At 41.3% G+C, this 26,928-nt stretch overlaps 1 protein-coding gene across 1 annotated transcript in view; it reads right to left on the bottom strand.

Moving 5' to 3' along the window:
- LOC136876920 (T-box transcription factor TBX20) overlaps positions 1–26,928 on the bottom strand; it is a 500,438-nt gene that overhangs the window by 403,661 nt on the left and 69,849 nt on the right. The window contains exon 2 of the mRNA XM_067150675.2: positions 16,392–16,806. Coding sequence (XP_067006776.1) covers positions 16,392–16,806 — 415 coding nt within the window. The remainder of the gene's footprint in view (positions 1–16,391; positions 16,807–26,928) is intronic.

Here is a 26,928-nt window from a genome sequence, read left to right as displayed (position 1 = left end):
GAATTGCGCCAGACAGCTTGGTGTCGAGAGAATATACGTAGCCATATGTTGGTCCACCTTCCCTTTCTTCGAAGACTAAAAAAATAGTCGTAAACAGAAGTATGGCTGGTGGTCAACTGAAACCCACGCGGTTGATTTATTAATAAACTAATACAATGAAATAAACGCAAACAAAACCAGCAGTGTTTAATCCATAACAATTATTGACAGTCGCCAGCGTCCTAGGAGAAAAATCCACCCTGTGCTTTCACATGCCATTGTTTCACGAAAAGTCGGATACCTTCCGAAATGAAATATCATGGTCGCTGCTTAAACCCAGGGGCGGTGTGTGGTACTGTTGTAGTGTTGCACATCTCCCAATAATTTTACACTCCACTTGCCGTCTTTTCTTCTAGTTCTTTTAGTTTAATAAATTTAGCATACATTCTAAAATATGTTTCAACCATCCTTAGTCGTTCGATCCACTAATGCTTCGTAATGGATCAATAAACTCTGCCGGCTTGGATTCAAACTCGGCGGATTTGCTTACCTACAGCAACTCCCAAGCGGTAAGCCTAAGCCTGTACGAAGCATCAGATAGCACGTCCACCTGTATCGGACCCTGGGTGTTGCACGAGACCAGCAAACCCCTATCGAGAAACAACTTCAAATGTCCCCACACTAGATTGCACCACTTTGCAGAAATGACTTCATGCCTCCTTTCTCTCCTCTCGCAACAGTAATTTCTTTCCCACGCTACTAGGGGTACGCTATACCGGTCCATCCACAATATTACCAACATTTTGTATAAGTGAAAAACAAGAGGGCAAATTTTCAATTCAAGTGAGGTAATAATAAGTATAGTTATTCTGTAAAATTAGCTTCTTATTTCCTGTGTTTTAATTGCCGAATATATTTCAATTTCTATAAGAATGCACTGCATTACTTAACAATAGAGTTTATTGTTATTTCTGTAAGCTTTTCATATAAAAATGAGGCATTGAAAATGTTGGTGCAACATACAGCTTCAGATACCACTGCTTAAACCATTCCAACACTGCAGCCTTGACTTCTTCAACGTTGTGGAAACTTTCACCCTTCGGAAATTTCTTGAGAATCCCGAACATATGGAGTCACAAGTTGATAGCTCAGGGCTGAAGGGTGAGTGGGGGTCACTCTTCCTTCACTAGCCTCTCGTGCACAATCCTCGCAACACGTAAAGAAAAATAGTCAGAGCACCTTTGACCTGTTTTGACGAGTTCAGAATTGACGACATGCTTGCTCACTGCCCACACACAGTCAAACGATGCACGCCAACTGCCTACTTCTGAAGAATGATGATATAAGATTGTCCCATTCCGCTACCTGCAACGGCTTAATGATGCCTGCGCAGTGAAGCGAGCAGTGAGTCCCAGGTTTATATACACTGTACACTATGATGTTTATTATATGAATAACTAAAAGGCTACCAGGGTTAAGGTTTTATATTCCTGTTTACATACAACTGAAGTATCTACATATCATGGTTAAACGTTAGCTGCAGAGATGTTGGCACATTTTGGATCTATGGTCGCTATATTTAAAGATGTATTTTGACAGGTCTTAGAGAGAGGTCCGTTTACTGCCTGCCTGGTTGGAGAGAAGGGAGTAGGGGGTATGGTTGCTATGGAAACGTGGGCGGTCCCACTGCGGTTTCCATGGAGATAAGCCTGCTGGCCGGCTCGTGTTGCTTGGAGTTGCCAAACCTCTCACTTCCGAGTTGTGTACAACAGGTCACAGCGGTCTGAACGGACGAACGAACAAATGAAACGGAAGGGAGGGGGAAGGAGAAAGCAATGCAGGAATTAGGCAATACCGTGCAATACTTCTCCCTCCGGCCCTATCTGTCAAAACGCTTCTTTTAATACTACGGGTATAGGGTACCGGTACATGAGGAACAGACAACCCATTCAAAATCACCGTTTCTCACTTCCTAAATTACATTCAGGATTGTAAATATTGAAATATGGTTTTACTAGCTGTAGTACCCGGCGTTGCCCGGTTATTGTTTGAATATTTACCTTAAAGATTTGTATTAGGCCTACCAGTTAGTTACGTGTGAAGTGATTTTTTATAACATTCCTTTCTGAAATGTTGATTGATATTTTATGAACTATTGTGTAATTTTAGAGTTACTGAAATGATTGTGTTTGATTTATTTTAGATTATTTAATTTTCGAGTAACACTTTATCGTTATGGAAGCTCGAATTGACTGAAAAGTATATGACCCTGTCAAAAATATAGTAATTGATAACTATATGTATTACCCGTCGCACTGTAGATACAATGTACACGATTTCAACTGTCAATGGGACTGCCACCAATCATCCTTGCGACCCCAAAAACAGTGGATTCAACGCTAATCTCGGATATTTAAAAATGCTTCCGTAGCGAAGTGGTTAAAAACTATTTACTTCTAAGCCCATCTCAGACCCCCGTCTCAATGGAGGCTGAACGTGGACTTTTAACGGTACGGTATCCAGAGCGTAACAATAAATTATCTCAGCGGTGCATAAACAATGGATTCGACATTAATATAGGTTCTTCTACCACTTTTCCCACATCTGTGAGTTTGAGGGAATAAACGGCGTCGTACTTGTGGATTTGACTCTGTTTTACGACCGGGTGCCCTTCTTGACACCAATCCTATACGGAGGAATATAATCACTATTGCGTGTTCCTATAGTGGTTGGTAGTGCATTATGTTGCCGGATTATGAAGAAGTGTTGGGACAAACACAAACTCCCAGTCCCCGAGGCAGGATAATTAATCAGAAGTGATTAAAATCCTCTACCCTGCCGGCGATCAAACCCAGGACCCACTCAACTGAAGGCCGCTAGGCTAACCATTCAGCCAAGGAGTCGGACGACGTTAATATAGGTTATATTCCATTGTTTTTACATGTCATCCCCTCCCATTCCCCAACCTTAGCGGGGCTTGGGATTTTCCATCTGCACAGGTTTTTCTTTTCTCCTGATGGTCATATGTATACTAAGTTTCGTTCAGAGCTATTCTGGAACATACTCACATACATCAATAATCTCGGTCATTTTTTCATTCATTTTCACCCGTTCTCAAACTCCATTCTGATTGCGGCTGAAGTATGACTTAACCAGCATTCAGTGTGTTACAGTTCAACTCAGTGACCTCGTAAACGATGGATTCAACTTCGATATTTCACCTCCTCCCCTAGGACTGCTAGGGGTGTTTTCTCCAACAGTATTTTTTTCAGAGAGTAGGCCTACGTCATATGTGTTCCAGTGCAGTATGAGGGCTATGCTGGAAGAATCAAACATACATGCGTAATTTCCATAATTTTGGATATTTTCCTTCTCTCCCCTTCTCATCCTCATGCCGATGTCTGCCGAATATGGACTTCAAAGACATCTGTAGTGTCACTATTCACCTCACGGACCCCGAAAACTATGGACTGTACATTTGTCGTTTATTATTTTAATATTTCACCCATCTTTCCGTATTTTTTAATAATTCAATACCGCCGCTAGCGGTGTTAGCGGAATCGTACCCCTCTAGTAATTTCTCCCAGGTAATTCATACGGCTATCAAGTTTGGTTGAGAGGTATGCTAGAACATATACACATGTGTGTTGTATGTTGGGTATTCAGCCCGAAGGCTGGTTTGATCCTCTGCAGCTCCGCCATCAGCTGTCATAAATAGCCTAGGCGTCACTGAAGAGGCGTACTAGGGAAATGAGGAGTGAGGTAGTTTCCAGTTGCTTTCCTCACCGAGCCAGCCGCTGCTATTACATATCAGTCTGCCGAGCCCCCTGAAATGCATGCACCAACCGACCCTATGAGCGATATCTTCATACCATTCATAACAGGGACTGGCTGCATAAGCAATGGTATTACTAGCATCACTCATACATCAGTCACTTTCATATTGGCAAAACCAAGGATGAGACTGAGACAGGTCAATGAAAGTAACAAATTTGATATAGCCCATACCAGAAGACATAGTGCACTGTAAACACTACATCTCGCCAGCAATGGTCACTTTGGACATTTTCGTTTCTTCACTCGTTCTCACCCACTCTGCCGATTGGGAGTGAACTTTGTCTTAGACGGCATCCAGGTGTCACAGTTCACCGCAGTGACTCCAAAAACTATGCGTTCGGCTCAAATATCGGTCGTTTTCGGTTATTTTTTACATTTCACCCCTACCCTAGGGGGCTAGGGGTCTCTTACCCCCGCAGTATTTCTTCCCAGATAGTAAGCCATACTTGTATCAATATTGATAGAGAGCTATGCTGGAACGTACACACATACGTTCATTAGCTCAGTCATTTTGGAAATATTCCTTTTTCACCTTTTCTCACCCACGATGCTAAAGGGGGCTGACCTTGTACTTTGAAAATCCGGAGTGTCACTATCATCTCAGGCAGCCCGAAAACTATGGATTTCGACACTTCGATTACTCTTTTTTTCTCACCCCTCACTCCCAACCAACAATTGTGCCAGCGGTGTCTTACCCCCACGCGGTTAGTCTTCTGATAGTAAGTCATATATGTACCAAGTTTAGTATAAATTGGTCCACTAGTCCTCAAAACTATGGGTTCGACACTAATATCGGTCATTTTTAGCTCTATTTATATTTCACCTCCTCCCTTGGAGGTTCAACGGGTGTCTTGCCCCGACAACATTTTTCACAGATAGTAAGTAATATTTGTATCAAATTTAGTTGACAGCTATGCTCGAAAATCCACACATTCATCCATAATCTCCATCATTTGGATCATTTTATATTTTCACCCTTTCTATCGCCCTATGCCAAAGGGGCCTGAAGCCTGAACTTTCATATCTCACTCGCCCCCCTCTCTAGCCACCCCACCTAAAAGTGGGCTGAACTTGTACTTAACAAAATCCGGAGTGGTACTGTTCATCTCAGCGACCCCAAAAACTATGGATTCCACATTATATTCGATTATTTTTATATCTCACTGCCCCCTCGCCCCCCTACCGCAAAGGTGGCTGAACTTTGACCTTAAGAAATACGGAGTGTTACTATTCATCTCAGAATTCCCGAAAAATATGGATTCGACACTATTATCTATTATTTATATACCTCACTCCCCCCTCGCCCCCATCCAAAGGCGGCATAAACTTGGACTTTAAAAAAATTCCTCAGCGACTCCTAAAACTATGGATTGAACACTATTTCCGATTATTTTTATACCTGACCCCTAACCCCTAAACCCTAAGGAAGATAGATATGGCTTACCCACACAGTGCTCGTCTCCAGATAGCAAATAATAAGTGTTCAAAATTTGATTGAAATTACTTCAGTGGTTTAGGAGGAGATGTGTTATTTACACACATACTGTAACCGTTCACCATCATGCCATGGACATGTTAGGAGGTCTGGCTAATTATATATGCCGTTTTCTCCAACATCCTGTGACATATAATGCAGTAGTTAGCATTCTGTATGCCGAACCGGGGTATGATCCGCGACACGCCAGTCCGGAGGGAGCAGTTTCCTACGCTGTAACGAGAAGAGGACAGTGCAGTATTGCTAAACCTTGAAATCGCGCTCTCACTCGGTGCGAGTGGGAAGAGATGATGACGCTACGCGCGGAGATGGAGGTTGTTGGAGACTGGGCCGAATTAAAGTGTGTTAACCTTTGAAAAATAAATGCCCACTATAAATTCAACACCGCATTCATTAGTACCACTTCACCATAATTTACTAAAAAGGAAGAAGAAGAATACTTCTATATGAAATAATTTTTCTAAATTTTTAAGACAGGTCTCATTCGAACCAATGTATTTTATGCTGACTGTCAATGCAAATAAATACAATACTTTAATAATGGATCAGTAATGACGCCTATCATACAGTAGTACGCAGATCAAAGGTGACTACTGAAATCTGACAACATGTGGAAAAAAGTGGGAGATATTGCATGATGAAACATGACGCGTGATTTTCCAAAAGGACGCTTTGTAGATTATGAATGACCTACTGATAGTTTTGGTTTCACATATGTTCAGTAGAAAGTAGAGGTCATAAGCTTTAATTGGATTGTTATCACGTCGTTCAAAGACTCCGATTACCGGACCGTTATTTTCAGCAGGGACATAATTCATCTCCCCCCTGACCATTTTGTCCGGAGGCTATAAGTATAGCTAGGACCCAGATACAGTATCTCATTCTCATCCGTGTAGCTGCAGTGGTAACACCTTACCTCATTGTCGTCTGTGTAGTTGCAGCCCAACACATTAGAAGTGGACATATCAGTGACTTGGATATCAGTGTACAAAGTGTTGTGCCACTGAAGAAACACATCAATGTGATGTAAATATTTTTACGGAATAAGCCGTGTGGTACAAGTTAATGCCGAATAGAAACCTTATTTTGGCATTTTAACATTTAAATTGTTAAAGACAGTCAGTTATGACTTATGCTGCAATCACCAACGAAGGGCAAACGCTTCAGGTTATGTGGCATGGTGAGACAGTTAATTAATATATACAAGTGTTAATTATCACCGGTCCTGAGCATTTAAGAACAAGTGACATTTAGCAAAAAAATTAAATATCTGTTCTTGACAAAATTAATGTTCGCATCCTCCGGGACATTCGTTGTGATACAGTAGTCTGTGTGACGGTCAGGGAAATGAACAGTAATTTTTACAAACTTATCACTAATTGCGTTAATATATTTCAACTTAAGAGTGGATCTTGTTACAAGTAGGCCCCCTTTTTGAAAGTGCATAAACAGTATTTAATAACTCATTCTCCATTTTTCTGTATGTTTGTGAGTGGTCGTCGAACCCAAGATTCGGAGCCTACAAGAGTCGCGCCTGAGTGCCTGCGATCAGCTTTACAGGGAACGTCCAGAAATTCAACTGAGAAGACAACAGTTCGAATCATGGATCGTCGTATGAAGAGGAACCGAGGACTACCAGGAACAAGAATATTCATCATGGTCGTGTAAAGATCTGAGATGTACCCCAGATGACAGCAAACCTTACTCACCATGTGTTAAGTACATGCTTTTATATACCTTAAACACGAGAGATGCATGCCAGTAATAACTTTATTTTGTAAATATTATGTCATAATTAAACATTAAAAATGTAGGGAACATTATGCGCGTATGACTGGGAAAGATTTATTATTAGTTAGGATCATCAAGTGATTTTCAAGATAATCATTGATATTTAACAAATTCATTTGCATAAATTATTATATAGACTCCAAAGTTCTTAGCTTATATGAACCATCTTTGGGAAGAACGGCAATTTAGCTAGACTTATATTTCTTCGTCTGGTAAAGATCTTCAGAGTAGTTTGGATATAAATTATACGTTTGTGATTCAGGTATTTGTAATCCCGGATAATATTAATAATCATTGGAGTTGATCTAAACCGAGTTATATATGAAAATGTGAGAAGAATTAAATAGCCTGAAAGAATGGAGTCTTCTCTGTGAATTAAATGAACGGATTGAGATACGATGGCATGATATGAGAGGGCGAAGCAGTAACATGTTATGTTGTTGGAGTGGTAAGGAATAATAAATAATTATAGCTGTTGTGAGATATTGAATTGGGCTGAATATATAGCCAAATAATGAATAATAAGAAATAATGGCTTTCAAGTGAGTGCATACTTGACAATAAGCCGAGATGATATGTAAGAAAAATGAAAGAAAGAGTGAAGGACGATTTATAGTGTCCGCAGCCCAGGGCTGGTTACACAGCTGTTATCGTGATTGACAAGTATATGGCCGGCCGACTGTAGGCCGAGCGAACCTTTGCAGTTTCTAGCAAAGCGATTCACCAAAGTAGTCTCAATCCCATTCTAATTATACGTTGCGAGTAACACGGATAATTTCCTGATTTTGTGAAGGATAGATCCCTTCTCATGCTTAGGCATTAAATTAGCCTCTGATTGGAGTTCAAAAATGTTTACCTTGGAAGTCGAAGCCTGTGGGTTCGAATGATGCTGGAGCGAAGAATTAACCAGATATTATGGCTTGGTTAAGCCATATCTTCAAGATGTGTTGTGTAAATATATTTGATATTTTTATATGTATGTTTCTGTGTGTTTCATTATTTCCCAAAGTGTTCTATGGTGATGGGTTCGATTCCAGCTTTGGCTGATTTTCTTTGAATATATATAATTTGTTAGGTAAACCCAGGATACGCACATATATGTTCAGCGTGTATGTTCATCGTAAGTGTTCAATGTAAATATACATTTGTCGTGGTCAAATGGATCACATGTTTGATACTCGGCGATGCAATCTCGTATGTATAACAGATGTGCTTATATTGTATTATAATTTTTCTTCTTCTCTTTCCAAATCATGACCAGTAAAACAAAGGATACTATTTAATATCTATTTATGACCAGTAAAACAAAAGATACTATTTAATATCCATTTATGACCAGTAAAACAAAGGATACTATTTAATATCCATTTATGACCAGTAAAACAAAAGGTACTATTTAATATCCATTTATGACCAGTAAACCAAAGGATACTATTTAGTAACTATTTATGACCAGTAAACCAAAGGATACTGTTTAATATCCATTTATGACCAGTAAAACAAAAGATACTATTTAGTATCCATTTGTGACCAGTTAAACGAAGGATACTATTTTATATCCATTTGTGACCAGTAAAACAGAGGATATTATTTAATATCCATTTGTGACGAGAGTTTAATAAATAAAGGATACCATTCAATATCCATTTTTATAAATAAATAAACTCATATATCAGTGTGTGTTAATCGAGTGAATTGATGTACGCGATGAACTAATTATGCCAGGACAATTTCAAGAAAAGAAGGCATACAATGTACATAATTGTGTCAGTTTAATTGTTTCCTTTACTTATATGTTGAAATAGAACATTATTTGTGTGGTTCACATCAGTATAATAAAAATGTTCAGAATATATACTTGAACGGAGATTCTTCTCATTTAACAATATTAGCATATTCCTCTCATATTATAGAATCCTACTTTCATTATTTTAGATAGTGCCTATTTTTATTTCTTTATCGAACATTCCATTACCCGTATTGCTCTCCGAATTCAGCCGGTGATGCTATGAAAGTAGGGAGGATGAGACTTCAAGCCTGGTAAGTGACTTCTGGCGGTTCTCATCCAAATGTTCCATCTGTACATCTGTTTGTAAAACCAAATTAAGTAATATTGCCCTAATTATACCCAGGGTAAGCCTCATTTTGTTGCCCAACTAATGGGGCCAGTTTCATTTTGTCGCCCGATATGCTCAGGGCTGGTTCATACTTAGTTTTGGTGCGACGACATATGCCCTAACGGTTACAATACATACATCCATTTTTATATAGAGGGGCCTAGTAAGATTGTTATTCCATTACAGAATTTCCCGAGTTTTCCTGTTTCCTTCCTGAATAGAGATGTATCTAAATTCTTCAAAAATAATAGGGTCTATTAATATTTCATTAAACTTTCAATTTAATGTCGTGTGATTAAGAATGTTGGGTTATTAGTCTATAGACAAATTTGGTATATCCTTTTTTTGATATCAACCTTTTCATTGCTATGTAACTATTAAGCCGACAATCTTCTCTAACCGAGCTTTCTTCTTCGTCCCTCGGTCTCCCCTTCCTTCACGACACGTTATAATTAGACCTCGGATTTAGGCATAAACTTTTTTTCTTCCCTGAAGAGAAGTTGAAATGGAGCTGTATTTACACGTTTAATGCATTTGTAATGTTAGAAGAAGTGGCTCTAAAGTGCATAAAAATGCCTAAATTGACTTTAGAACATATATTTGCCTATATTTCGGAAATGAATATCTTTATAATCCCTAAAAACTAAAATATTTACTGACTGCTTTTCAGTATCTTGAAATAAATTTCGAACAAATTCTTAGCCAACTCCCCGAAAGTCGTTTCCTTAAGAACCACCCGCAATTCACGTTCGTAGTCTCTGTCACGAGTGAAAACAAGTAAATGTCATCTTCCAAGTGGTCTTTAATTAAAAGGTTACCGGAGTTTTCTCACTTCAGATTAGATGGTAAAATTATATTGTAGCAAGTAGGTGAGTGATATTTGTTTTATTTTCCCACCTAAAGATATTATAAGTTTAGCTAAAATAAAATTCTAACTCTAATTGACAAATGCCTATTAAAATACGTAAAATTGAAGCTGCCCACCTCTGTGGTGTAGTGGTTAGCGTGATTAGCTGCCACTCGCGGAGGCCGGGGTTCGATTCTCGGCTCTGCCACGAAATTTGAAAAGTGGTATGAGGGCTGGAACGGGGTCCACTCAGCCTCTGGAGGTCAATTGAGTAGAGGTGAGTTCAATTCCCACCTCAGCCATCCTGGAAGTGGATTTCCGTGGTTTCCTACTTCTCCTCTTGGCAAATGCCGGGTTGGTACCTAACCTAAGGCCTCGGCCGCTTCCTTCCCTCTTCCTTGTCTATCCCTTCCAATCATCCCTTCAGCATAGCAGGTGAGGCCGCCTGGGTGAGGTACTGGTCATCCTCCCCAGTTGTATCCCTGACCCAGGGTCTGAAGCTCCAGGACACTGCCCTTGAGGCGGTAGAGGTGGGATCCCTCGCTGAGTCCAAGGGGAAAACCAACCCTGGAGGGTAAACAGATTAAGAAAGAAAGAAAGAAAGAAAGAAAATTGAAGCTGCCTGAAATATATTCTAGAACCTGTTTTTTCACATTTGAAAGCCTATTTTAGGCACCTAAAATAAATAAAAAGCAATTAAAAATCCGAGGTCTAGTTATAATATCAAATAATTCATACTTTCAGTCAAATTTCATCATGTGCAGTTGTGAAGAATGTACAAGACATATAAGAGTTGAATTCTCTATGTAGGCTAATGTATTAGCGTTACAGGTACACAAATAGACTGACACTAAATATATAACCCTTCGGATTACAATAATACCGTGAAAAATCAAAGCCTTCTCCGTACAGGCTATTAAAGTTCTTGGAAGAGTGGAAGGCATTTCCATAAATTCAGCATAAAGAGGGATACAAGCACATTTTCTCCCGGAAACTATCCTAGAGTTCATTTCTTGTACAGGTTGAGTTAATCTCAGGGCGCACCGAGCGAGTTGGCCGTACGGTTACGGGCGCGCAGCTGTGAGCTTGCATTCGTGATATAACGGGGTTCGAAACCCACTGTCAGCAGCGCTGAAGATAATTTTCTTTAGTTTCCAATTTTCACATCAGGCAAGTGCTGGGGACGTACCTTAATTAAGACCATGGCCGCTTCCTTTCCACTCCTAGGCCCTTTCTATCCTATCGTGGCCATAAAGATCTATCTGTATCGGTGCGACGTAGAGCCAATTGTAAAGAAAAAAAACCTCAGGGCCATGTACCGTCCAGAAGTGGAAGTCTTGTTCCTGAATTTCTCCATTTTCTGACAGGAAATCGAACCCATGCCCTTCCAAGTGAACTCTGTGAACCGCCTTAGATATGCATAACCTTAAAAGGAAAATAATAAAGGTTTGAAAAATTATCGGGCTTTGCTAACTATAAAAAGAGTTTCCATTACTTTTATTCGACATCTTAGGTCCGGGGGAAAATATGGTTGTACACCTCTTTATGCTGAATTTATGGAAAATGGAAACCTTTAGCTTATTAAATGATTAAGAAGACTCGGCAAGGAAGGAATTTCAACTATTTTCTCTAGTGGAGAATCTTTGATTGTAAAAGAAAGATTCATGAACACAACGACGAAGGAAATTCTCGACTCTTTTTCTCCTAGTACAATAGTGATTAAGATGTTTGTAAACATCAAGAAACACGAAACACGAAAAACTTGGGGTTACATTTTTAATCCCTCAAAATAATTTAACACCTAGACGTGCACGAAATAAACAAACGAAAAAATACATCCTATTGTTTTAAAGTTGAAGTCTCTTTGTTTCTTGACATGCTGAGATGCTCTGATATATATCAGAACAAGCTGAACCTACGACCCCCCCAGAAGCAGTCCAGAAGGTGTGAACGCAGCCACCTCTATCAAGCAGTCCGCACTCGCCCACATTTCTGTCGCCAAGCGCTGCCTAGCTACTGAGCGTAATATTATTTTTAGCCTGTATTTGGAAGCGATTCAAATTGCCGTATTGATTAAAGCATCACCTATTGAATGCACGGCCTGAGGACACGTTATATTAACACGATGTAAACAGTTGGTGTAATTGTCACGGTTAACAAGAAACATGTGAAAAGGAGCAGTGTCCCACTACAATAATTCTTCCACGTACATGACTCTTACTTCAGCTAACGTAAAAACGTATTCGTTCATTCCTACAATCAGAAGAGGAATTATAGTGTTGGCTCGACCACGAAGCTCGTAACAATATCCGAAGTCAGTATTTTCTACTTAAGTTCAAAATTCAATTGTTCTCTTTATGCAACGTTTCTTTATGCATTCTTAAATGTACATTCCTGTAGAAAGTGCTACAGTAGTTACAGGCATTGCTGGTGACAATATCTGTCAGGTAATGATCGAAGTTAGCATTAAATATAGTATATAAGAGAGTAATAGACAAATAGGTTTATTTTTATTTTTGCAATTTGCGTTACGTCGCACAGATACAGATAGGTCTTATGGAGACGATAGGTTGGGAAAGGGCTAGGAGTGGGAAGGAAGAAAGACCGTAATCTCAAGTTAGGTACCATCCTGGCATTTACCTGGAGAAGAAGCGGAAAACTACGGAAAACCACTTCGAGGATGGCTGAGGTTGGAATGGAAAACTCTCTACTCAGTTGACCTCCCGAGGCTGAGTGGACCCAGTTCCAGTCCTCGTACCACATATAAAATTTCGTGGCAGAGCCGGGAATTGCACCCGGGCCTCGCGGGGTGGCAGCTAATCACACTAACCAGTACACCACAGAGGTGGACAGGTAATAGTTGTAGCAAAGGTAATGCAATGCATGTATCAAACAAATGAATGCTCCCTTCCCAGTTTCAGCCCATTCGGTACCAGGGAATGCGACTATTCTATTCTATTCTATTCTATTCTAGTGATCGAACTTCTGGCTTGTGTTGTTCAAATTGCTATGTATGTATGTATGTATGTATGTATGTATGTATGTGAGGGGTTCATACCATAGTGGCCGAAGTCCAGCTACACATATTTGAAGAAATGAAGCCTACATGACTTTTCCCGACCCCGTACCAAAAAGCGGGACTACGGGGTAGACATACGAAGCGTAGACACTTTTGACAGGCAACTGATGCTTGTTAAGGGGGCCTAACGTCTAAGTCATCGGCCCTAACAGGCAATTAATTCCACTGAAGTGGTAATGTAAATACTGTATAAATACGACAATCTTCTTCTTCTTCTTCTTCTTCTTCTTCTTCTTCTTCTATCGCTCTTCCCACACCTGTGGGGTCGCAGGTGCGAACTGTGTCGCACAAGTAGATCTGGTCCTGTTTTACGACCGGATATCCTTCCTGACGCCAACCTTATTCTATATGGAAGGATGTAATCACAATTGCGTGGTTGGTAGTGTAGTGTGTTGTCTGAATATGAAGAGGAAAGTGTTGGAACAGACACAAGTACGTAGTTCTCGAGCCAGAAGAATTAATCAAACACGATTACAATCCCCAACCCGGCCGGGAATCGAACCCGTGGCCCTCTGAACCGATGGCCTAAACACGCTGACCATTCAGCCAATGAGTCGGGCTGTACAAATACGACAATATAAAAGAAAACTTAAATTTTTAATGTATTATATTTTAAATAACGCCATTATTGTAATAAAGGCCTACTGATTAAAATAATTTCTCTTTCCCGATTGTACCAATTTATAGGGTGGTCGAAATAACGTGAACCGGTATATGAGCAATAGAGAGTGACTCGTACTGATAAATATATTTTAAAAAATAATTCGATATCTCGGGCCGTTGTAATTTTATCGGATGTTGTAGTTAGCCAATCAGATCGCTTCGCGGGTGAATCAAGTGGTCTTTTGCAAAGCGGTGTTATTAAATTTGTACGTGCCTTAATACTGGCTTGAGAGCACCAGTCAGACAGAAACCTTCGCCCGGGGGAGGTTGATTGATTGATGCTTGTTGTTTAAAGGGGCCTAACATCGAGGTCATCGGCCCCCAATGGTACGAAATGAGACGAAATGAAATGACAACTTAAAAGTCAAAAATCCTCCACTGACCAGAATTCAAAGCATGAGGACGAAGAATGAATGGATGGACGGATATGAATTTAAAACGATCAGTGGATCCGACCCACAGTGCCTCACATGCACCGAAGCTGGCACAAAACAATAGTATTACTGACCAAGGGACTGCTTCTTTATCACGATGCTGAATCGATTATGCTTATAGTCGAAACGGGTCCAAAATCCAGGTCATCGGCCCCTCATAATGGTATTTATCGCTAGGAAAGTAGAACCATGCTATGTGTGATGTTGCGGTACTAATCAAAAGTAGCGGAGACTCGCGGTATTCCACACATGATGGTACTATTCACAGGTAGTGTAATGCGCACATGTAACACAGACCTATGGTGTTTCGCACATTGTGGCGCTATTTGCAGGCAACGCAAATCTATAAAGTCAACGCAAACCTATGGCGTTCCTCGCATAAGTGGACTAACCACAGGGATTCGTACTATCCCGTGGAATTCCTCACATAGTGGGAACTGAGCATAGGTAAGGCAGAACCATGGTGTCGCTCATACAGGGGTACGAATCACAGGTACTGTAGGACCCATCTCCTGATTCACACACTGTCACTGCTAATCACAAACCTATTGCGTACCTAACATAGTGGTACTACGCGCAATTAACTGCAACCCATGGTGTTCCCTGAGTGTTGGTACTAATTACAAGTAGTTTAATGGTTCTAATTGGATAATCCCTTGGTCGACCCTTTCAGTCGCCTCTTACGACAGGCAGGGGATACCGTGGGTGAATTCTTCGTCTGCCTCCCCCACCCATAGGGGGTGTGTGTTTGGTCCGCGAGAGGTATTTTATTTCCCTCAAGCCCGCCGGCAAGCCGGTTAGGACCCCCGTATCCGTCACCTGGGACGCGCCACGTGGGAGTATCACCTCTCCCCCTGCTACGCCAGCGTAGCAAGGTTCGTGGCCCGGGGGAGGGATTTGCTACTTGCTTTACGTCGCACCGACACAGATAGGTCTTGTGGCGACGATGGGACAGGACGGGGCTAGGAGTGGGAAGGAAGCGTCCGTGGCCTTAATTAAGGTACAGCCCCAGCATTTGCCTGGAGTGAAAATGGTAAACCACGGAAAACCATCTTCAGGGCTGCCGACAGTGGGGTTCGAACCTACTGTCTCCCGAATACTGGATTCTGGCCGCACTTAAGCGACTGCAGCTATCGAGCTCGGTAGGGGGAGGGATTTGAACTGAAACTTCGAGCTGACAGGATCTCCCCATAACAAGTACACTACGGTGACACCGGCTGAAATCCACGGTGTGTTTGATGCTGATTTCTTGACATGGCTCCCAAGCTGGTCTTAAGCCACGTGTAGATTTAGCAACACCGCCTCGTGAACCGATCTCATTGGCTAACTTTGGCAGATGATAAAAGGACAACGGCACCAGATATCGAAACTCGGCTCACGTTGTTTCCGAACATCCTGTACACTTAATGGATGCATGAAGGGTACTCGTTGCATTCTTCACGAACACTTCTCTATTTTAGCCCATTCATTCCCTTTGTGAGGCAAAGCCCAACTCATTTAAATACCTGGGAAGCCACATTAATGATAGCTGGGACCTTGCTCCTCAGATTCTTTACAGAACTGAGCAGGCCAGAACTTCTTTTCAGAACACTTTTGATAAACCAGTACCTTCCCATTACATTACAGACACCACTACTCCAGTGCAACGTTTTCAGCATCCTACTAACTTATACGGCGTTGAGGCATGGACACTAACTGAGCGCATGTGCAAGAGATTGCAAGCGTTTGAAATGTGGATGAACCGAAGGATGCTGAAGATACCTTGGACAGCTAAAATCACCATCGTATCAACAAAGAACCAGAAATTCTCACTACCATCAAGAGAAGGAAGCTAGAACACTTTGGTGATATGATGCGGAACAGTAAATATCACCTTCTACAAATAACAGCCCAAGGGAAAATTAATGGTAAACGTCGTCCAGGACAAAGTAGAATATCGCGGAGCGGCAACATCAACCAGCGATTTGGGGTGACGAAGCATACTCTGCTCAGAACACATACCACCAAACAGCAGATCGTACTACTGATCGCCAACGTTCTGCGAGGACATGACAAATGAAGAAGACGAAAAACCATTTTTAATGCAGTTCGGATCGTTCTAACACAAACACTTCCCTCGTACAACAAGAAATAGCACTGGATGACCTACCTGCCCGTCTTTGTGATGATCATCTCGGTGCCTAGGTCGTGGAATTTATCCCACAGCTCCTTGGTCTCGAGGTGGCACTCTGCTTGTAGTAGCTCGTCACAATTACACCGCACCCTCAGTTTGGCGGCGGCACCGACTTTCTCGTCTGCAGGGTCCGGGGTGTCACGGTCATCGCACAACTCCGAGCCTGACTCAGAGGCGGCGGGGGAGCGGCTGTGCTTACTGCGCTTATCCGGAGCGGCGTTACTTTCGCCGTCAGAACATTCCTCAACATCCACTTCGACATCCTCATCCTCAGTATCCACCTCAACGTCACCCTCGTCGCGACGCTGGCTACAGTCGTCGGTGTTAGATACATCGGAGATTGAGGTGGTGTCTTCACGCAGGCGCCGTCCAGCGGAATGCGACAGGCGTTCTGAAACAAGAAAAGTGAACATTCCTTAATGATTTCATTTCCATAACAACTGTTAAAATAATTACTGTCGAACCACCGTACCATGTTTTTTCGTGCCCAAGCAGTTCATAGTGTTACATAAAGGGAATAGGAATAGGAAAAGGAAATTGCATCCACAATACATTCCTCGCTAATGGAGTAGATTTCTCTTCCCTAGCCACCACTTTCAAGACCATGTCATATCTGTTTTTGAAGCGGTGTCACCGGCCATTTGGTGGTTTCAAAGTTTGTTTCACTGGAAAATGACAAAATCAAGGGCTTTAGTGGTAGTCCATGGGACCTTCCACAGGAACAGGGTTAAACACTCATTTCGATAGACCTTTTTGTTGTAACACTGTCCAGCTCGGTCGCTAACACTGGTTAGCATGCTGGCGTTAGGGTCTAACATGTCCCGGGTTCGATTTCCAGAAGAATCGGTAGGACGACTCCCTCACAGAGGCGGAGGTCGCCGAAGGACGTCAACTCGAAAGACCTGCACCAGACATCTCCAGAAACCATACACCATTATAATTATTGTAAGACCGTCTACCATCTGACCGAGTTGGCTAGTGTATGTATGCTTCGAAACACTGAGGCGGCGCAATCAGCTGTCTCAATGCCTCGACAATTAAACGCTTCACTGTTTCGAAGAAGTGAGATTGCTTCGTGTGTCGTGTCGCGCGAACAGAAACTCCAGTCGTTCCGTACATGTTAGCTACATCGATGCTTCGAAACACCAAAGCTTTGAAACAGTGACGGTGCTTTGTTTATCCCCTCGGCTCAATAGAAACACTTTGCCTGACATTGCCCTGAAAAAGCCGACACTCTTTAATGAACTCATCATATTCCGAATCGACAGTCAAGTTACTAAAAGAACAGCGTACTCCTCAATGTAAGGTCTTTATTTTACACAGAAAAAGGGCAGTATTGTTCTGAAAGCAGAAATGAAATGAAATGGCGTATGGTTTTTACTGCCGGGAATGTCTGAGGACAAGATCGGCTCGCCAGATGCAGGTCTTTTGACTTGACACCTATGGGCGATCTCCACGTCGTGATGAGGATAAAATGATGATGAAGACGACACATTCACCCAGCCCCCGTGCCAGCGAAATTAACCAATTAAGGTTAAAATTCCCGACCCTGCCGGGAATTGAACCCGGCACCCCTGTGACCAAAGACCAGCCACGCTAACCATTTAGCCATGGAGCCGGACTCTGAGAGCAGAGTAATGCTACAACAGAAAGACGTTCCCGTTAATCAAGTGCAAAATATTCGACAATTATGTTTTTTAAATTTCAATTTGGAGTAATTTTTAAACTAGATTAGGTCTAGTCTGTTACTGTACTTATAATACCGACCTTGGACTCTTATCATATTTAATTACTAATTTTTACAGTCGTTCAAATTAGTTTATTTAGTGTGTTAACTATTTTACTATGCTTTCCTACCTAGTTTAGGTTGTTTGTTAAGGTATGTAAAATTCCGATTTCAGACTCTTCTTAGATTCCATTGCTCGTTTTATAATTGTTCAAGGTAGTTCACTTACTTACACTATTGTTTTATTAGGTATGTTTTTGTAACTGGATTAGGTTTGTTATTGTACATTTCCTTTTCTTCCGCTTTTCCCACACCTGTGGGGTCACGGGTGCGAACTGTGTCGCACATGTGGATTTGGCCCGGTTTTACGTCCGAATGCCCTTCCTGACACCAACCCCATATGGAGGGGAGTAATCACTATTGAAGTGTTTCTGTGGTGGTTGGTAGTGTAGTGTGTTGTCTGAATATAAAGAGGAGAGTGTTAGGACAAACACAAAAACCCAGTCCCCGGGCCAGAAGAATTAATCAGAAGCGATTAACATCCACGACCCGGCCTGGAATCAAACCCGTGTCCCTCTGAACCGAAGGCTTCAACGCTGTCCATTCATCCAATGAGTCAGACCGTTAATGTACATAGAATATCTATTTTTAACCCCTTAAATTTCATTAATTTTATAATTATTCAAACTAGTTACTGTTTTAGTGTGCTTTCAACGGTACAACCGATTCTTTTTAGTATCATTGTAAGCACTTAGTGAAGAAGCAAAGGCACTTTATTACAATATACTGGTAGCCTACTAATATATTGTACATCATCTATTTATCATACCTTAGATTATACATCTGCTCATTAAATATTTCATGAACCTCATCATATCTTATCGTTATGAGAACGTCGAACAGAAATTCAGTTAATTGAGCTTAGCTATGAAGCGTGGTTCGTGCATCACCACGCCATCGCGAAACACTGCTTCTCTTTCAGTTCGAGACGGAAGTGCGGCGTGTGTCAGCATACTGCTTCGAAGCAATTCGCCGTGCCGGTATCGAATGTTTCGAGACAGTTAGCAATGTCACTTCGCCCATCTCTACCATCTGAAAGTGCCGTCTTCAATCACTTTCGCACAGGGTGGAATTTTTTTCCAGTTCTATTTTACGAAATGTTGGCAACGTACATTGCTGACATCCAGTTTTTGCAACTGCCATTCGTTTCATTCCATCATCCTTAACTTTAAACATCTTCAAGATTTTCTACACTTGATGAAGTTGAACAGAGGTCGTAGGGGCCTACTTACGTTACATCCCCGCTCTAGGAAATAACGGACTAGGGTGACTACTTCGGCGCTTCTACTGATACACAGGAATCTCCATCCTCAGGCCATTAACCACATTTCATTTGCGATCCTTTCCAGTCGCTTTCTGAACCATTTAAGGTCAAAATATATATCGTTGAAACAGGTTGTTTCTAAAATTGCTTCATCGCTGTAATGAATAATAATTAACGCCATTAAGACAGGAAGTTTGCAGGGGCTGTACAAAAATATGGCTTAATGCGGGTTTATCACTCTATCGAACTTCGTTATACGGAAATTGGACTGGATATAGAAACTTGCGTAGGAATCCCACGGAGCTAGAAGGAAATACCACCTTCCTATGTGCCAAGAATTCTTCCTGACAAGAAAAACCTAAAATTGATAAAAAAAAGTTGAACTGATTATTACGGATCGAGGAGGGGTACATGAGTCAGCATAATAAACAATGCAAAGCAGTCATCTTCGTACTGGTCAAGAAGGCCGTTCGAGAGGTGGAAAATAAAGGCTTCCACTGTCTGTAACCTTGGTACTTGGTGAGGGTAGAGTGGTTATCTCTACGCCCGGCCACCTTTGCTCCCAGAAATTAACCTGGTAGTAATTTTTTGGTGTAGGTGAACCTCAGAACCATGTGCATCTCCAGAAGTGAAAATCTCGTTCCTTACATTTTTCAACATCGAACCCACGTTCTTCTGGGTGAACCGAGAACGTCTTTACCACCTTGGTCAGGCAACTCCTATGATAAACAATACTGTAATGCATTCGAAACGTCAGCAGTAATTAATGTAGCCGGGCTGAATGGCTCAGACGGTTAAGGCGCTGGCCTTCTAACCCCAACTTGGCAGGTTCGATCCTGGCTCAGTCCGGTGGTATTTGAAGGTGCTCAAATACGACAGCCCCGTGTCGGTAGATTTACTGGCACGTAAAAGAACTCCTGAGGGACTACATTCCGGCACTTCGGCGTCTCCGAAGACCTTAAAAAGTAGTTAGTGGGACGTAAAGCAATTAACATTATTATTATTATTAGTAATTAATGTATAGGCCTATAGAAGATTGGTGTATAAACGTCATAGAAGTGACCAGATATTGGAAATTTGAACTGTACATTCTCAGTTAACGGCTTCACATGGAAGCAATTTTGAATGTATAGTGGTAGGGCCAGCACAATTCCTGCTACGATAATTAGTAGACCGCATTGCCAGCTACCCAACGCCGAGTATCGAGCGTAGGATCAACGGCTCCGGGTGGACGAATCCCCTTAGTATGGTGATAGACCAACGGTGGATGAAATGCCACTGGAATCTATACATGCAAGCGTCTGGCCCTGAGTAAGCGGCTTGTGGGTAGAGTCTGTCGTCCATGTTAAGAGCGGCTGTTCCAGTTAACGTGAAGAAGGCAAGGGGAAACCAATGCATGAATCTTTCCCCAGAAAAACAATCATGGATAGAAGTCTTAACGAGGTTACAGTTACTGACCATTGTCCTCGGAAGCCAAGATCCAGCAGAGGAGGGAAGCACTTTCAAACGACGTCCTTGCAAATGACAGAACAGTACTTTAAGAATAGGGACTTGGAATACTATCGGGTGTTGTACTGACATTGTCATCTGCGATGTATGCGAAACAAGGTGGCCAGGACCCTGATTTCAATCAAGATAATTTCAGAGTTATTCGCTTTGGCTGTGAGCAAGCTGGCGGTAATGGAGTTGCTGTCATATTACGTGGAAAATGGAAAAATAATGTGAAAAAACACCTACCACATATATGATAGACCTAGTTTGATGATAAAATTAAAAGCCACTGTGAAGCTAGTAATCATACAGGTTTACTGCCCAACATCAGCATGTACTGATGACGTAGACTTCATTTATGAGAAAATCGATGGTTTACTAGAACTGATATATAACAAAGAAGACGCCATTGTTACGGATGACTTAAACGCAGCAGTGGGTTTACACATTGGCTCAAAATATATCGAGAAATTTGGTCTGGGTCGGACCATACTCAAGGAAGTTCCAGAATTCTATGAATAGCACCAGACTGTTGAAACAGACACACTGTTCGAAGTAGTCTACCCAATAGAAACATAGTCTATATACATGGAAAGCACCTAGAAATATTCGACGTTCTCAAACTGGCTACATTGCAGGCAGACAGCGCAACCAAATAAAAAGCAGCCACAGCTACCCAGGACAAGATATCGGTAGCGAACATAACCTAGTGATGGCTAAATATTATGTTAAGTCATAGAGCTCATAATATTTTCCTGCAGACGATATTAGTTGTTTTCCTCTTGATATAACTTATGTACGTAGCTCAGTGCCGCGTTTTCCTAAAGCCATTCCAGCCACCCGCCTGTTACAGTAGTTCCGTTCTTTAACTCGTTCCGATATTTAAACCATTATGACGCTTTCACTAAAATGATGGTGACCCCTAAACCATTCATACGAATTACATAGTGCGAATAGTATTTTAATCTTAACGTAATAATAATAATAATAATAATAATAATAATAATAATGTACCCTCCGTGGCTCAGGCGGCAGTGCGCCCGCTTCTCACCGCTGAGTTCCGTGGTTCAACTTCCGATCACTCCATGTGAGATTTGAGCTGGACAAAGCGGAGACGGGACAAGTTTTTCTCCGAGTACTCTGGTTTTCCCTCTCATTTTTCATTCCAGCAACACTCTCCAATATAATTTCATCTTTCAGCCTTAAATCATTGCTCCAGAGGAGTGCGACGGGCTTCGGTAGCCGGCACAATTCCTCTCCTTGCCGCTAGATGAAGGCTTCATTCATTCCAATCCTGACCCGGTCGAATGAGTGAAAACAGGCCGAGGATTTTCATTTTCATTAATAATAATAATAATAACGGCGTGTGGCGTCCGCAGAGGCCTGGTGAAATTCTCTGAGTTGACACCCCTGGGTTGACCTGCGCGTCCTTGAGGATGATTTCCTATCTAGGATAAAATATAATGTTGAGGACAACATAAAAGTCCACTCCCCGAGTTAGAGGAAGTAATAAAAAAATTAAAAATCCCCGACCCGTCCGGGAATCAAACCCTGGATCTGTTAGACCAAAGGCCAGCATGCTAACCAACTAGCCATGGAGCCGGATATTACTGAGGTGAATAAACAACTTAATTTGATAAGGACTGACTAATCTCAAAATATGATTTCTAATCTAGCGCATACTACAGGGTGTAACAAAAGTTAACCCATACTTTCAAGGCACATTTCTCACATGTAGAAGAAGAAAATATGCTACATGAACATTGGCCTGGAAACACTTTATTTCCATGTTAGAACTCATTTTCTGCAATTCTACTCAGTACATTAACAATGCACAGGAATAGAACGTACCAGCGTACAACATGAAACTCTTTCTTATAGGCTATGCAATTGATATGTGCATCTACCCGCCATCGCATTGAATACCCGACGTGCTGCTTTATCCCTGGAGTAATGCGCATGCGTGTATCAATGCTAACGGAGGGCATTTTGAACATTTCATGCAGGCTAAGAAAGAGTTCCATACGATGTACTTGCACGCTCTGTCGCGAGTTCTTTTGCTCACCTTTTTATACTCAATAAGTAATAAAAATAATCGTACGGCCTCAGCTTCCGTGTGCAAACATTTCAATTTGACGCCATCTAGCTGTCTGCTCGTCAATTTCGACGTTCCGTTTTACTCTACAGTAGGCCCACTAGATGGCAGATCGAGTAAACTGAAACTCTCTCGGGCGTCTATAGCTGAAATTAAATGAATTTTGTCGGGTAAACACCAAATGTGTCACCAGAGATCTTTTACACGCCGATATCGTACGACATGGAGTTTCGAATGGACTTTTCTCCGCCCTTAAAGAATCCGACTATCTCTGCTGGGTTTGAACCCGCTATCTTGGGTTCTAGAGGCCGACACTCTACCACTGATCCACAGAGGCACCTACTCAATAATCATTCTATCGTTAACAGTTTAGGCAATGTAAGACAAAAATTCACTCGGATGACCGTTTTTATTTTTGACTTATTTCACTAAAATCGCTACTACTCGGCTCCCTTTTGTTGCAGATCAAGGTTTCATAAACTTAAATCTTCCTCGATAGACTGTCTGTACTGCGGTGAGAACCGTATTAAAAACCGTTCAGTGATTCTTGAGATTGATCCGCACCTGTGGCGCCGACTTTGGTCTTAGGGAGACAGAATGTCCTTCCCCCCCCCCCCCCCCCCAAAAAAAATCCTCCTCCTAGATGTTAAGTCCCTTTACACTGAAACATGGAGTTCGGCATACAGTATATACAAGGAGGCTGTTAGTGCGTTAGATCTGGAGAAGGTGGCGGATGATTTTATATCAAGAAATGAGATTAGAAAGCGGGCATTCCTTCAGAAAGCTACATTTCGTAACGGAGACGTTAAGGGGATATAACTGGTAGTAGGGCTTTACACGTTTCATATCATGAAATGAACAATACACAGTAATAGGACATTTACACAGAAAATGTATTTATGAAGCACGTTCTATATTTTCTGTTTACTTGTGGTTATTTATGATAACTCCGTACATAGGACATTCCATCAGAATATGTATTTATTAATCAAATTCTATTTTTTTTGTATATTTGTGAATATTATTGAAATCTCCGTAAATAAGATTCATTCAAACATGTTCTTGAGAAACAATTTCTATTATTGTTATGTTTTACTGTTTGATTGCGAATATTTTTAATATATAGAAATGTTTAAATTAATAGTTGTTCACCATTCCACACGCCCTTTTCCATGTTAATCATGCCCTTTTAATAATTACCCAAAGTCGGCGGCGCCTGACCTGCACCGACAGACTGGGACTCTTATTTTGTAGTTTATATAATATAATATAATATAATATAATATAATATAATATAATATAATATAATATAATATAATATAACATAATATAATATACAAAATAAGATATTTCACAGAAAGCAAAGTTTCTTTCGACGTCTGTAAAAGAAAACAGGACATGAAACTTTCAAGTTACAATGTAGGCTACAGGGTTTAAAACCTTAATTCTCATTATTTCAAAGACAAGCTATTAATTATTTATGGACGTCATATTTGTTGACGCCGCTCATATGCAAGCTAACCCACAATAGAAACTTTTTGTTAGTGTTTTAATACGTTTCTAATTACACTTTTTGTGATTGTGATCCTTCCTTAAAATTTGCTTTCACAAGTTACTAACGCCGCAGATCGTACTTCAAATAATACCGCAACTTCTGAGAACCACAACAAAAACAATACACTTCAAGCATGAACAGACAAAGTATACGCTTGTCTTTGTGTATGGCGTCACAGTCACACAACTGTTGGGTAATTTTGTTCAACTCTTTTTTGCAAATGACATTAAAGACTCCATTCCCCAAGCTACAACTTAGAAAATATAGCCTTAATTGCGTAACATATACACGATTATGGAATAATGAAGATTGCATTTTTGTATGTATGACTGAATCAAGTTCAGAATTCATGACATTTTTAAACATCGTATTATATATATTTTCGTGTGGCTATTTCTAGCCGAGTGCAGCCCTTGTAAGACAGACCCTCCGATGAGGGTGGGCGGCATCTGCCATGTGTAGGTAACTGCGTGTTATTGTGGTGGAGGATAGTGTTATGTGTGGTGTGTGACTTGCAGGGATGTTGGGGATAGCACAAACACCCAGCCCCCGGGTCATTGGAATTAACCAATGAAGGTTAAAATCCCCGACCCGGCCGGGAATCGAACCCGGGACCCTCTGAACCAAAGACCAGTACGCTGACCATTCAGCCAACGAGTCGGACAACATCGTATTCACATGATATATTCTCCATCTTATTTTTATAGAAATATGTATTTATTACAGACTGCTATTGTCTCTCAACAGAGATAGCCCTGAGGACCCAGAATACTCGGCTGTAACATACTGTAGAAAAGTTCGATTCCTGAATAGTCGAAAAACATACTCCACACTCGTCCGATGTTTAGGTATAACATTATCTGTTTGACACATCTGGTGTTTACCTGACAAATTCACTAAAACCAACAAAGTTCTGGCTCTTCCTCCGTCTGGTAGAGTAAAATGAAATGTCAAAATCACCACGTAGACAAATCTAAATTCCTCCGTGGCTCAGACGGCAGCGCGTCGGCCTCTCACCGCTAGATACCGTAGTTCAAATCCCGGTCACTCCATGTGAGATTTGTGCTGGACAAAGCGGAGGCGGGACAGGTTTTTCTCCGGGTACTCCGGTTTTCCCTGTCATCTATTCTCATTTTATAACATCTATCAGTCATTAATAAATCACTTTGGGAGTGGCGACCCCATCGTACTAACAGCCTATATCTGATTCATTCAATACATCCCTGACCCGGTCAAAGACTGGAAAACAGGTTGTAGGTTTTCTTCACCCGTCGCTGACAGCAGTTTGGCTATTACTCTTGTGCTATTTCGTCTCCTCATCTGCTTCATCTCCTCTCCAAATACTGTGTACTTATTAATTTTCTCCGCCTGAGTGGTTTCTGTATTATAGTTCAGTGGGACAGCAGTGTCTATCCAAAAGGCAAATTTGGCACCCTCATTAAAAAGGACAATATCAGAACGATATGTCACGATTGTACGGTCAGTTAAAACACATCTGTCCCAGTACATTTTGTGCTCCTTGATTATTCTTATTCTTATCATTATTATTATTATTATTATTATTATTATTATTATTATTATTATTATTATTATCAGGCCAGGGCAATGATTTTTACTTTTATCTGGGGGCTGGTTCGATGTCCAGTCAGCCTAGGTGAGAACAAACGAGCAACTACTGTATATCATGGTGAGGTAATGGCCGCGGTCTAGAAAACCAAGAATAGTCGAAAGGATTCGTTGCGCTGAACTCGCGTCACCTCGTAATCTGTAGGTCTTCGAACTAAGAAGAGGTCGTTTGGTAGTCCAAGGCCCATCAAGGCTGAAGCACCTGGATTTTTTATGTAAATACCTATCTTTCCTATTAAGTAGCTTATAGTAGTCATTTACATGTATATTTTACACAGTAGGCCTCTTATTTATGTACCGGGCGAGTTGGCCGAGCGGTTAGGAGCACACAGCTGTGAGTTTGCATCCGGGAGATAGTGTGTTCGAGCCCCACTTTTGGCAGGCCTGAAGATGATTTTGCTTGGTTTCCCATTTTCGCACCAGGCAAATGCTTGGGCTGTATCTTAATTAAGGCCACTGCTGCTTCCTTCCCACTCCTAGCCCTTCCCTGTCCCATCGTCGCCATAAGACCTATCTGTGTCGGCGCGACGTAAAACAAATTGTAAGAAAAATACTATTTATGTAGGCCTATGTACAAAAATCAGTCTGCGGTTATAAGAATTGAGGGCTATTAAAAAGCAGGTACAATTCAGAAAGGAGTGAGGTAAGGTTGCAGTTTGACCCCTCTCTATTTTAATGATTATACTGTAGAACAGA

The sequence above is a fragment of the Anabrus simplex genome, chromosome 7 (genome assembly GCF_040414725.1).
Source record: "Anabrus simplex isolate iqAnaSimp1 chromosome 7, ASM4041472v1, whole genome shotgun sequence".
Taxonomy (NCBI): Eukaryota; Metazoa; Arthropoda; class Insecta; order Orthoptera; family Tettigoniidae; genus Anabrus; species Anabrus simplex.
The sequence above is the reverse complement of the archived record's forward strand: the minus strand, read 5'-3'. Positions and strand labels throughout refer to the sequence as shown.